Source organism: Mandrillus leucophaeus, unplaced genomic scaffold (genome assembly GCF_000951045.1).
Source record: "Mandrillus leucophaeus isolate KB7577 unplaced genomic scaffold, Mleu.le_1.0 Scaffold18, whole genome shotgun sequence".
In the NCBI taxonomy this organism is placed as follows: Eukaryota; Metazoa; Chordata; class Mammalia; order Primates; family Cercopithecidae; genus Mandrillus; species Mandrillus leucophaeus.
The window spans coordinates 2,643,758-2,658,684 of record NW_012101809.1 but is presented as its reverse complement, the minus strand read 5'-3'; the positions used below and the strand labels follow the sequence as shown (position 1 = coordinate 2,658,684).

The window sequence follows — 14,927 nt, the reverse complement described above, 5'->3', positions numbered from 1 at the left end:
AAATAAAATAAAATAAAATAAAATAAAATAAAATAAAATAAAATAAATAAAAATGAATAGATGGCACACTTATTCTCTGCAACATCATAAGAACTTGTGTTTTTTGTTTTTGCCAAGGACATTCTAATTTTTACAAGAACACAATGGTATTGAACTTTCACAAGTAAAATGTTACCTTCTATTGGGGCACGCTGGTGAGCAAATTTTTTTTTTTTTTTTTTTTTTTTGTGATGCAAGTTTTGCTCTTGTTGCCCAGGCTGGAGTACAATGGCATAATCTCGGCTCACCACAACCTCCGCCTCTGGGGTTCAAGCGATTCTCCTGCCTCAGCCTTCAGAGTAGCTGGGATTACAGGCATGCACCACCACGCCCAGCAAATTTTTTGTATTTTTAGTAGACACTGGGTTTATCCATGTTGGTCAGGCTGGTCTCAAACTCCCGACCTCAAGTATTCGCCTGCCTCAGTCATCCAAAGTGGTGGGATTACAGGCGTGAGCCACCTTGCCTGGCCACTGTTTTTTTTTTAAGTTATTATTAATAATGGCCTTTCCTTCTAGAAAAAGCAAACAAAATATTGCTCATACTAAAAGGGCTAACTTTATTACAGGCAGATCTGTTTTTATACTTTTTAAAAAATGCCTGAAGAATCTTAACAGGAAAATAGGAGTTAAAGTCAACTATTCTACCATCTACAGTTAAGAAGCATTTGAAGTTACTTTTCCTGAACAAGAACTCTTGATTTTTGTATTCACTGCATGTAACCAGCTGTCCTGTACATGTATACCTAGAATGTTTTTTAAATAACTGGGAAAACAATGTCACCTGATTGAGAGTGATGGCTATGGCCAGGTCAACATCAGAGTACTCTTAATATAAGCTCCAGGGCTTAAAGAATGGCACATCACGGGTTTGCTGTCTTTTGTTTTGTTACTGGTAGCTTTTTATTTTAAGTAAGGCTGAATTTCATACCTGTCTAAGTGAATTCTTCTCTGGTATTATCTTCCTAGGGGGTTCGCCATTATTACAGTCTTCTCTCTCTGAGGAATTCTGTGAAAGAAAGTAAGCTTTAATTCAGTTCTCATTGTCTTTGATCTTATTCTGTGTGAGTAAACTGAATTACATTTCTAATTCTGTAAGTTAGAACATACATATATTTATACAATTATTCACTTGAAGATATATATACATACAGATATACACATATGTAAAATAAAACATATGCCCATGTATATAAATAAACTATGTAAGGATTTACATGGGAAGTATTTCATGTATCTTTAAGCACTGTGTAGGAGATCATATTCATTAGATCTCTAGCTTGCATTTTGACACAGGTTGACACTGGATACAAGAAAGTTCCAGCCTACACTTAGCTGATGACAACTAAAACCATGATTATTACCTTCTCTCGATTATAGTAAATGTTTGGTTGGCACAGATCTCCAAGTCTGGGTCCTAAAAATAGTTATTTCTCTTCCCCCTCTTCTCAGATTTGATTTTATTTTCTTTGATAAAAGTAGCATAGGACTTAAAAAAGTTTAGTTGGCAGTTTAGGATTAGAGTCCATTCCTTGGCACTATCACCTCAAACAGCAGCTAGAGGACCCTAAAATGTCAGTGAGGTTTTTATATATGTAGGAGGGGGAAAAAACAACAATCCAATTGAAAACGAGTTCATAAGTACTAAAAATCTGCTAGTTAACATATGTAAATCACTATCTACAAGGCAAAATACAGAAAATCCAAATTACATATTATGTGAGTTCCATTTTCGGCAATGACATTAGTAACATCAATATTTAAAACCTTGCAGTTGTGCCGGGTGCGGTGGCTCACATTTGTAATCCCAGCATTTTGGGAAGCCAATGCGGGCAGATCACCTGAGGTCAGGAGTTTGAGACTAGCCTGGCCAACATGGTGAAACTCTGTCTCTATTCAAAATACAAAATTAGCTGGGTGTGGTGGTGGGTGCCTGTAATCCCGGCTACTCGGGAGTCTGAGGCAGGAGAATCGCTTGAACCCAGGAGGCGAAGGTTGCAGTGAGCCAAGATCACACCACTGCACTCCAGCCTGAGTGACAGAGCAAGGCTCAGTCTCAAAACAATAACAACAACAAAAAACTTGCAGTTAATATATTCTTTACATTACATATAGTCATAACATTCTAACTGGAGAGTTAGTTTATTTGTAGGTTCAGAAACTATTTCTAACACGAGAGTTTATCTGAAAATTTTCATACAAGCATGAAATTATTATTATACAAACATTACTGTGTTCTAAACCTACATGTAAGTTTCACTTTTTTGGTTTGTATTAGAGACATTTTGAAAGACACTGAAAGAGAAAAAATGTACTGTGTCATTCTGAGGCCCTTTCACCTCTGTGACTAACACCTGTGTGTCACCTTTAGTAAGCCTGACAGGCCAGTACCCTAATGTGTTTCTTTTGGGCAGAAATATCTTATGAGGTTTAACTTGATATTTTACATTTGTGATGATCCCTTGTAAAAGTCCCTAAAATTAAAGAAAAAGCATGCTATATTACAAAGAAAAGGACAGAGACTCAACAACTTCAGAGTTCTAACTTTTTTTCCTCCCTATTTGGAAAAAAAGGAAAGGAGATCATCTACCAAAAAATGGAGGAAGGATATAATTGAATTAATGACTGCAAAGCTTGACAAATGAGGCAACTGGCAATACACGCTAAGTAAGAATATCAAACAAAGAAAGGTAAAGGTCAACATTTAACCCATAACATCAAGTTGTATATTTAACTTTGCTTTTTTTTTTTAATGTAAAGATCAATGTTTTAAACACCAAAATTAAATGCCGTTTATAATAAAAGCTTAAGCCAGTATCCAATTATAAACTTATAATTTGTAAGTAACTCTCTTTCAGGGCATGAAATTCTACCCTCCTTTAAACAAGAAAAATACCAGATAATCTAAACCTGTTTAATTCAGTGTAAGATCCTGTTTTTCAAAATTAATTATGTTTTTTGAAATGTTATCATATAACTTGGAAGCCTAATTATTTTTTGCTGGAAGTTTGTTGTACCAAAGATACTATAAATCACATTTTTATTCTACAGGTACTTGGCCTGATACACAATTGCTGGCAAACTCCTCCATACTGAATTATAAAGTGAAAAACAGTCATCTCAACCTAACAGTCTGAGTAGTGACTAGCCCATGTTCACAATTTTCTTCTTCCTGACCCTCTATTTTATCAGATTTAGATGGAACCACTGGGTGGGTATTATTAAAATGTCTAAAGAATGAAAACACAAAGGGAGCTTAAAGGGTGTTACTAACATAACATAGAACACAGAGTTCCTTAGGAGTTCCTTTCCCCTTTCTATCCCACTAGGGCAAAGAATATTTAAGTGGTATTGTTAAAAATAACTCTTAAAGGGGGAAAACCCATAAACATTGGTATGTTCTTTTAATACAGATTAACCCAACACTTTTACTCTGGGCCATCCATCATGAGAAATCAAATCAAACAAAAAATCCAACTTACAATGTTGTTACAAAAAAATAGAGGTAGGGACATTAAACAGTCATGATATTAGGAACAAGGATTAGGTACCCTCCTAATACTGAAGAGTAGAAGCAGAATGCCAGTGAATGAGATGATTAGGTCTACAGTCTTGAGGGTAAGGGGTAATGATGAAATAGCCATTTATACCTAAGTAGTCACCTCAATAGTTCTCAAAGCCTGTCCAACATCACCCAGGACAGTTATTTCTCAGCAACAGTTATTTCTTGCATCTTTATCTATGAGGATTCCCAATAAGCTATGTGCATGATTTTCCTAGGTCATCAACCTAAATTATGTCCAATAAATTCTATTTAAGGATAAGTGATTAATATAAGCAAGAATCATCAATAGGTGCTAAAATTAGCAAGTGAGCCCAGTACTGTGGCATGTGCCTGTAATCTCAGCTGCTCAGGAGGTGGAGGCAGAGGGACTGCTTGAGCCCAGGAGTTTGAGAACAGCCTGGGCATCACAGCAACACACCATCTCAAAAACGTAAGTAAAATTTAAAACTAGAATAAATGAGTGAAAGTTTGACAAGTAACAGGATAGTCACACAATCTCAAAATATTTTTTCTGTAAGATACTTAATAGTTACGATGAAAAAAGAATAACCTCACAGTGGAGAAATCCAGCAGATGCCACCTTAACATTATGTGCCTTTTGATATGATGTACTGAAAACGGCACATCACTTGTGAGGTATTCTTGTCAAAACCACAAAACTTAAATCTACTTATAAGACAACTTCAGGCTAACCCAAAAATGAGTATTTTATTCCATAAAGTTACTAGTCTGTACCTAAGAAATGTCAAGGCCATGAAATAGACTAAGGAATTGTTTCAGATTAAAGGAAACTAAAGAGGTACCGCACACGCTGTTGAGGCAATTGGAAAATTTTTAGTAAGTTCTGCAGATGAACTAATAACACTGTATCAATATTAATTTCCTGATTGTTTCCCCACCATTAAAATTTACATACAGAAAAATTCACCCTTTTTGGTACATAGTTCTGTAAGTTTTAACAAAAACATATAGTTGTATAACACCACCATTAAAAAATGAAAAATTCCATCGCTCCTAAAATTCCCTCGAAATTCTCCTTAATAGTCAACCCACTCCCCACTGAAAATCACTGATTTGTTGACTCAATAATTTTTGCCGTCTTCAGAATGTCACATAAATGGAATTATATCATATGTAACCTTTGAATCTGGCTTTTATCACTTAGCATAAAATATCTGAGATCTACTCATGTTGTTGCAAATACCAGTATTTCTTTTCCTTTTATTGCCAAGTAGTATTATCTACTGTACGGATGTGCCACAGTTTTGTTTATCCATTCAATTTCCTGACTTTGATAATCTGTACTGTGATTATTTTTATTAAAATATCTTTGTTTTTTTTGGAAACATGCACTGAAACAATTAGGGGGGATGGAACATTACATCTGTAACTTTCAAATGGTTCAGAAAAAACAATACATAAATGGACGTATATGAGTGTGTATGTGTATTTATAAACAGCTATAATACAAATGTGGGAACATGTTAACATTAGGTAAATCTATGTGAAAGGGTGTAAGGAGATTCTTTGTGCTACTCTTTTGTCTATAAATCTGAAGTTATGTCAAAATAAAAATTAATTAAATCCATAATAAAATGTTAAGAAAGGGGAGAAAAGTTAGATAAGTGAAAAATACATTTTAGGGGGAAAATTCCATCAAATGTAATTAATGTTATACTCTACTGCTTAACTTTAAACCAACCCTAAGCAAACCTGACTGCTCAGAACAACAGATTCCCAATACTCAGATGGAAAGTTTCATTACAGTAAATAAATTGCAGAATGTGTTTGTAGTCCTTGAGTAATAATATTCTACGAATAGCAGCATTACAGTAGTCCCCTCTTATCCACAGTTTTACTCATGTAATTTCAGTTACTACGGTCAACCGAGGTCCTAAAATATCGAATGGAAAATTCTAGAAATAGTTTTCAATTGTGCACCTTTCTGAGTAGCTCTGTCCTGCCCAGGATGTGAATTATCCGTTTGTCCAATGTACCCACACTGTACATGCTACTCGACCATGAGTCATTGACATTGTCTGCTCCTGACATCCCACCACCAACATCTTCATGGCTCAATAATCCAGGATCACCTGAAGCAGGTGGCATACTGTCAAAGGGTAAGTAGTAACCTAATACTGTGTCACAATGCCTAGGTCATTTACCTCACTTCATCTCATCACACAGGCATTTTATTGTCTCACATCATCATAAGAAGGGTGAGTACAGTACAGTAAGATATTTTGAGAGAGCACATTCATGTAACTTTTATTACTATGCCTAATTTATAAATTAAACTTTATCATAGGTATGTGTCCATAGGAAAAAACATAATATACATGGAGTTCAGAACTATCTGTGGTTTAGGCATCCACTGGGGAACATACCCCCTATGAATAAGTGGGGACTATAGTATATTAAAATATTTCTGTAAAAGTTGTTATACAACTTGTTACCTTTTATATTAACTCAAATATTTATTTATTAGCCCAGTGCACAACTTGCTACCTTTTATATTAACTCAAATATTTATTTATTAGCTCAGTGCTTACTAGCTTAGAATTGAAAGGGCAGGATAAAAGTCTCCCTGTCAACTTTGAATTTAACTTCAAACTAGATGTATTTGGGCTGTAACACCTGCAGACACAGTAACAGAGGTTTGGGTAGGAAAAGGTCAATAAAGGAAATACTGCTAAAGCTCATGCATTAGACCTCAGGGATGCATTTTGGATAAAATGTTTCCACAACCAACTTGGGTAAATAAAAAAGATAGAGTAATTATATTAAAGTATTCAGGTGATACGCTTAAACAGTCTCAAAATCAACATATCTAAATTTAAAGCACTCTTTTACCATCCTCACTCATTTCTAGGTCAGCCCTTTTCCTCCCAACTTTTCTTTTTATCCTAGACTTAAATCCTCAGTTTTTACTCATTCCTTTTTTTTTTCCTTTGAACATATCCAGCTAATTTCCGGTCTATAAACTTTTCCTTTGAATCATCTATTTTAATACCTCTGACCCTACTTTTGCGTTTCCACTGCTTCTACTCTAGTCCAGACCCACAACACCTCTTACCAGTGATATTACTATTGAGAAAGCCTTCTGACATCCTTGCCTAAATCTATATCTGATATATTGTATACACTAGAGTTAGAATCTTTTTCTTTTTTTTTGAGACAGAGTCTCATTCTGTCACCCAGGCTGGAGTGCAGTGGTGACCTCGGCTCACTACAACCTCCGCCTCCTGGGTTCAAGCGATTCTCCTGCCTCAGCCTCCCGAGTAGCTGGGATTACAGGCATGCGCCACCACGCCCAGCTAATTTTTTTTTTTTTTGTATTTTTAGTAGAGACGGGGTTTCACCATGTTGGCCAGGCTAGCCTTGAACTCCTGACCTCGAGTGATCCACCCACCTCGGCCTCCCAAAGCATTGGGCTGCCCGGCCATTAAAATCATCATTCTGAAAAGGTTTCTTTCCTGCTCAAAAGTCTTTTATAGCTTTTTGGAAATAACAGAATAAACCCAAACTTCTTAGTACAGCATCCATAAGACAGCCAACTTAACTCTCCATCAAAGTCTCTGTACCATTTACATGACATTATTTATCATTCACCAAAATAAGAAAACCACTCTTTCATCTCTGTGTTTTTGTTAATTCTAGTCCCTCAACATTTAACAGACTTCTTTCCCAATCTCTTCATCTATTAAAAATCCCGATTCAAGAGTCAGCTAAAATGATACCTTCTTTGAGAAGCCTTTGTTTATCCCCTTATGTCCAACCCGCAGTTAGAATTAATTACTCCGAAGAAAAACTTCACTTCCAATTGGCACTTAATTCTTTATATCTCTTTATATCTCTACATGAACATGCGTCCCACCCTACACTACCCTGTAAATTCCTTCAAGGCAGGGCCAGTTTCTGTTTCATCTTATATTTCAGAGGTTCAGCACAAAGCTAGAGAATATAATGTGAATTTTAAAACGTTTTTTTGTTAGGAGGTAGAGGCAGAAGGATTGCTTGGGGCCAGGAGTTCAAGACCAGCCTGGGTAACACAGCAAGACCCTACCTCTACAAAAAAAAAAAAAAAAAAAATTAGCTGGGCATAGTGGCACATGCTTGTAGTCCTAGCTACTCAGGAGGCTAAGGCAGGAGGACCATTTGAGCCCAGGAGTTTGGGGTATAATCATGCCATTGTGCTCTAGCCTGGGTGACAGAGTGAGACCCTGTCTCAAAGAGAAAAAAAAAAAAAGTTTCTTGGATTGAATACTATTGCCAGGTTAATCTTTCTTAAACACTGCTACTGTCATAATGGTCTTTCCCTAAAGTATTTTTAGTGGCTCTTTATTTCTATGAAATCAAACATGAAGTTCTAGGCCTGGTTTTCAGGACCATCCAGAATTCCCTACTATATTACACCAAGTTATTTTCCACAACACATCTTTTCTGCCCCAGTTAAGCAAGTTTCTTCATAGTCTCACCAACAGGTGATAGGATCTTGAAATTCTGGGACTGATTCTTTTTTAAAGACAGGGTCTTGCTCTGTCACATCAGGCTAGATTGCAGTGACATGATCATAGCTCTTTGTAACCTCCAACTCCTGGGCTCAAGTAATCCTCCTGCCTCAGGCTCCCTACTAGCTAGGACTACAGGTGTACGCCACTACACCAGGCTAATTTTTCTATTTTTTGTAGAGACGGGAGTTCTCACTATATTACCCAGCTGGCCTCAAACTCACGGCCTCAAGCAATCCTCCCACTTCAGTCTCCCAAAGTGCTGGGATTAGAGGCATAAGCCACAGCACCTGGCCTGGAAGGATTTTTAACTCCAGTCTAGTTCACTCAACAATGATAAACACAAGAAGATTATCTCATCTATTCAAGTCTTACACATTCTTAAAATGAGGTTCAACTGTCATCTTCTCTACGAAACCATACAACTACTCCACCTTACTCTACTGGAAATTCTTTAACTAAATTTTAATCTTGATCCACACAACTGGCACTTAATTAGATAAATGTTTGCACTGTTACTTTCAACTAACCAATAAGACTGAAAGATTACTGGGTAAAGTCTTTGTAGCTCCCTCTACCAACTAACACATTACATAAGTACACAGATAATAGATGCTCAATGAATAACTGAAACCCTAAACCCACACTGTACAGCTAGCTTAAAAAAAAGTTTTTTGTTTTTTGTTTGTTTTTTGTTTGTTTTGTTTTTAATAGAGGAACTTCAGTGGCAGCCCAACTGCAGTCCTACTGTCCCACTACTTATAATGCCAGTATGATCAGTTAGAACTAGCAGTTACAAGCTCTGGCCTGACACATATTTTTGTAAATAAAGTTTAACTGACCCATAGCCATGCCCATCCATTTAGGATTTGTCTGTGGCTGCTTTCACACAATGGAAGAGGTAAGTGGCCACAAGAAAGACGCTATGTCCTACAAAGCCTCAAATGTTTATTATCTGGCCCTTTACAGACAAAGTTTGACAACCCTTAACCAAAGCATTCCTAACTTTGAGGGTTGTTTGTATTTTTGACTGCCCAATTCAAGAAGTAAAGATGTTCTGATGGTAGCACACAGCAGGTTCATAGCTGGGGCGACATTCTCCATGACCTAGTAAGTGGCTTATTTACTATTTTCAGTTATCTATTTGAACACACAACTCCTGATAAAATGGATAATTAAGAGTTTATTATATAATCAAATAAAAATTGAACTAATTTACACAGTGATGAAAAGTCAAGCCACCCATAATGACTTATAATAATCTTTGAGTAAGCATCTTGCTCAAGGTTGGATGGTGCAATAGAGCCTGAGCCTGTTTGAAGAGACATCTGTTATAAATAAAATAACCAGCTCCAAAGCTACAAGCTAACATTTCCACCAACGCCACATACTTCACTGGGAGGATTCAAAGGACACTGTAACTGGGATAATTATATCATTTTAGCAAAGCAGGTAAATTGTGGTGGATTATAATTCTGACTTTGAACACATTTTAAAAATGAAATCATCTGCTCATCATCGTGTAGAATGACAACCCACATGAAGGAAAAAATATTGAGACCAATTTCTAGTAACTAATTGCAAACATAGTGAGCTTCAATGGTAAATTAGTAATTGGATTAGTACTTTTTCCCATTAACTTGTTATGTGACTTGAAGTTAATAATAGCCTCCAAATATACATTTACAATTTACAAAAACAGAAATTACTATTCTACAAAGTTAACAGATATTTTAGTTACATGGACAAAATCACTCAAACTCTTCAATGAAAGGTGTCATTTAAAAAAAAAAACAACACTGTGTGTGTGTTTAAACAAATTTTAATTAATCCTTTTAGGATACAATGGCGAAAAACTTAGGTCATTTAAGTTCAGAAGCTAATCGGAATATCCTATTCAAGGACCCGTTTTATGGAGGACCGAAAGTGTCCTCCTAAGATATTCTCTGGCATGTTTTCATGCACACTGCTTCTCCAGCATGTTTATCATTTGACATACTCTATTAAACCACAACCACCTCAAGGCCTCCCTATGCTGCTAAACTCAACGGATCCACCAGTTAAGGCTTTCAAGGAGTGCTCTTTTCTAGTAATATACCAATTCCAAGCACAGTGCTAACGAGTAGATAGAATGGACAACATTCTCTGGGACAACCAAAGAAGACTTCCATTAGCACCGCCTTACTCCCTGTGACAGAAGTCAAAAAACTGCCGAGCAGGCTTTTTCCCCGCCACACTGTTCGACACTAATCATAAAACACTACAGATGCATCCTTTCTCAAAATGCAGAGGGATTGTGTGTATTTGCAAAGAACAACTATTTTCTATGCTTCCAAATTCTTAATCCTGTTTGGAGCTGTCAGTGGGGGTTAATGGAAGCCTTGGATAGGAGAATTCCAATCTGGTTGGCAGATGGATAGGTTGGTTATAGCTACATAACTATGTCTTGCCTGCAGGCACAATTCAGAACACTGTTAAAGCAATATAAAGTCTCTGTCAAGCTGAACCATTTGGATCAGTAGCAAGGAGAAATAATAATAAAAAAGAAGTTCATTTCTGGGCCTTGTGCATTTATGCTAGTATGCAGAAACTGATTAATTGTCATAGTGCACTGGTCTTCTATACCTCAGATTTCTACTTCTGGAGTAGATTTTGCATGCTAATATAATCATTCTCCCTCTTGAGACATTAGCAAATAATCAAATGAAAAACAGGATCATAATTTACTGAGATTCGAGCAATTCTCTATGCAAATTTGACTTGTTATTGCTGCTGCCTCGTTAATCTGAATGCCTTTGACAAACTCCTTTGATTTATGAACTCGTGACAACTCCAATGTGTATATATTTTGCTAGATTGACATTATCATTAAGAGTGGGTGGACTGAGCTCACATGAATGGCTGATTTTATTCGCTGGTGTCTGCTGCTCAACAGCTGAGCATCTCCTCCTCACAAAGCCCCTGAGCGGCAGGCTCTTCCCATCTTCCCATCCATTCATCATCTCGATGTTAATTGGCCCAGGCTTTAAGCAAATTTTCAACACGATTTAAAGGCACGATGACACTGATTACTGACCCTCTGCCATACGGTGCCTATTGATTAACCTGACAGAGATGATGAGCTTGAGGGAAACTAGGTGTGTGGGGACCTCGGGGGGAAAAAATATATTGTCTATGCAGGCAAACACTTGTCATTACCTCACAAGCCAGAATTTGCACAGCACACATTCTTAAAACACACTACTGCTTCAACACCTACAGCTAACACAGAAAGTGCTTTCTGTATTCAGAGATTACAGATAAGTCATGTCAAAGCGCATGACACATTCAGTATTTAGAAGAACTCCCTAGATAGATGGCTGCCTTTCAACCAATTATGCTTGTTCAGGCTGATGTGTCTAATTCAGGTTAAATTCAAAGACAGTAACTGGGTGGCCTGGTAATGTCGTATCAGAAAAAAATAAGAATGAGAAAAATTAGATTCTTGACAATAGAGGAAGGAAGAAAGGAAGGATTAAAATTATTTGCTGCCATTCTACCACTATTAAAAGGAAAAGTACTCTTAAAGAGGAAGAAAACATCAACCTGATTATACGAATTTTTTTTCTGTTCTTTTAATACTGCTGCCTAATTGCAACTGTCAAACTATTCCTGGCACAGAAATTATACCCACAACTGAATTATTTTAAAATAAAGTATATTTTAAGTCTAACAAACATTCCCTTTAAATTCTTGCTTGCCCATTTTCAACAACTGCTGTGCAAACTGCTATACTTAGGAAAATTGTGCAGGATCTTTAACATTAAGCTTCATAAAAACTAAATGTTGCATTATCAGAAAAAATGAAAGTTCATAATAGTTACTGAGCATTAGTAACAAACAGAAATCTGCCGTAAAATATTGCTAGTCTGTGAATTTACACAATGTCATGCAGCACCCAATATCAGGGATCAGACAGAAAACATCTTTAGATAGGATCAGTTATGATCTAAAACAAAGCCAACAAATATCCCCTCTCTGGCCACACATATCACCTTGTTTACTTACGAGTCCTGGGGGGACGGCCAATATACAATTTTATACACGAAGATTTTGGGGCAGCACTAACAGTTATTTCAAAGCTAAAATAATAGAAAACTGAACAACCCGGCTGTAGCACCTATTACAGTGACATGGGCTGTTAATGTAAGAGATCAAATGTTTTTCAAGTCAAACAGCATTGGTGCCTGTTATACTGGAACATGTAGCTTACTCCCTAAAAGCCTGCCTCCTGCTCTTTTAAGATAAACAAGCTCAGCTAAGCACTGAGATACTCTGATAAGGATAGAAGAGATGAACTGCATCAGGGAGTGACAAGGCAAGGACATGAATGAGCAGTGTTGCTTTCTGTTAACTTCCAAGTCACCGAAAATATCACAATACAACATTTTAATATTTCACCATTAATTAAAAGTCTAGCTATAGGAGAAAGATAAATTTGTAGCAATAAATATGGGTACCAAAAAAGGGAGAGGGGCTAAAACAGTTATCTATTTTGTGAATAGGAGCGATATTACACAGCTGTCTGAACACAGTCAGCTTTGTGACTTCTTAATCGAAGGTTTGAACATCAACTTAGCAATGACTATGAGTATATAAAAGTTTGTGATTATGTTAATATGCTCCACATCAGAAGTAATAGTCCATTTAAATTGTAAAGTTTTTTTTTTTTTTTTTTTTGGTTCTAAAGCCTTGATTTAAAAACAAACAAAAAAACTTCCTACCTTACCCTTTCACGTAGATTTTTTTTTTTACATTTTATCCTGCTTAATGTATGAATGCAATTACAAAATTACATCTATTTATTAAAATGTGGGTTAATATTTTAAAATCCCAAACACGCTTGCAAAGCAGGCATCTTATACTACTGTAGGTTGTTTTTTTCTTGATGGAACTAAAAGGACAACTTTCAGGGGGAAAAAAAGCAATTCACCCATATGTTTACACTATTCAAAATGCAATAACAATGTACAAAGTAGCGAAATAAGCAAGGCAAATGAATTAAAATTCACCATGGGGATTTGAGATAGAAAACCATACACAATAAAAAGTTAAGCATATCTATCATGTAAACAAAAATGTAACTAGCTTAAGTTACCTTTTACCTTTAAATCTATATGAATCTTTTTAAAAACTGCTTTCCTCTTTAAGACGTTACCTTCACAATTATGTGTTTTGGACAGGTTTTTTCATGCCATGATTTTCTTTGCTACCATATTTACAAAAATATTTCATCCAGAGATCCTCTGCATATAGTTTTGAGTAAATTAAGAGGCAAACATTTGCTTCTACTAATAAGGACATCTGGTTATTTTTGTAACTCAAAGACCTCTGTAGATTTTCTTATGTAGATTTTTTTTTAATCAAAATAGGACTGAGAACTATGGAACCCTTAGGATGTATGACAAAATTCTTTCTCTCTGATGAATTTTTTTTTTTCTGTCATCCTTGTTTCTGGGTTTTTGTTTCTTTTTGCTAAATGACTTTCATCCCCTTGCTTTGGTGTTATTATGACAACAATATTTTGGAAGAAATTTAAGATTCCTTTAAACTTGATAAAAGCTAATATCCCCAGATGTGAAACCATCCCAAGTAAATAAACTACATTTCTGAAAACTAGACTGGGCTAGATTAAGATCTGTGTTTATGTGTATATCTCTAATATGGACTGGCTCTTGTTTAATCATTATTATTTTTCCTAATTAAGAAATTATTATATAGGCTTATTACTATACTGTATCCTTCCCCACTAATGATACTGCCTTAATGTCTCTTCGGGTCATTAAAATTACAAATACCATTCCTCTCACCTATTTCTATAAATTTTTGGTTCCCAAGGCTGAAAAACATGTCTCAGCATAAATCTTGAAGGGTATACCTTAAAGAAAAGTAACATATAGGGAGAAAAAAAAAATCATACACCATACATTATATCCCTTGCTTTCCTCTTAAAACGGTAAGTAGACTAATTATACCCCTTATTTGGGATACTTGAGCTTAATCTGTAACTTTTGCTGTAAATCCTGCTTTGCATTTTCTGCTCATCTCCACTATAGAAATGAAAAAACTAGAATGAAATAAAATGTTTTTAAACAGAAAACAGCAAATATAACTCAGATTAACTGCATTCTCATGGGTCTCTAAGTAGCCAGACCCTAAGGTAGTATTGGCCTAAGGATTTAAAATTTGAGAAGACTTCTATTGCTGAAGGGTCAAAGGTTATAAACACCAATTCATGTCTTCAATTTTTAATCTGTTAACATCACCAAACAACAAATGAAATAAAACCAAAACAGATTAGCCTGGAGTTCTACTAGGGGTAATTTAACAAATTTAATGGGAAAAATGGCTAATTTTACTGCTCCAGGGATAAACAACCTTGTTGGTTTGTTGTTGTTGTTTTAAAGCAATGCTCTTTGATGTGTAAGTAACAATTTTTTTAAAGATGTTTTTTCTCCAATAGAAGGAAACTGCTTTTTTCTATAGCAATGTAAATAGTTTCTACTTAAAGAATACCAAAATTATTTCTCTTAAGCCTAAGATCTTAAGTTATTGGAATGCTAGAGAATGGCTGTATACCTCTAATCTACCATTTTGCTAACTATACAGGATTTTGTGCATTTCTGACAAATCCTACAATTAATTTGATTATGTTGTCATTACTTTCCACACCGTAACTATCCTCTATTTAAAGAATCACAAGAAATGTACATCTTCTTTTCTCAAAATTATTCCACAAGTCACTAAATTATAGAAAATTTTACTATCATTTAG

General features: G+C 35.7%; 1 protein-coding gene across 4 annotated transcripts in view; it reads right to left on the bottom strand.

The window, feature by feature from the left end:
* Positions 1-14,927, bottom strand: part of BTRC (beta-transducin repeat containing E3 ubiquitin protein ligase) — a 228,348-nt gene that overhangs the window by 106,930 nt on the left and 106,491 nt on the right. For 3 of the 4 annotated variants that reach the window (XM_011977424.1, XM_011977426.1, XM_011977423.1), the window contains one exon: positions 970-1,047. The exons of the other annotated variant lie outside the window; for it this stretch is intronic. In XM_011977424.1, coding sequence (XP_011832814.1) covers positions 970-1,047 — 78 coding nt within the window. The remainder of the gene's footprint in view (positions 1-969; positions 1,048-14,927) is intronic. 4 annotated transcript variants of the gene reach the window in all.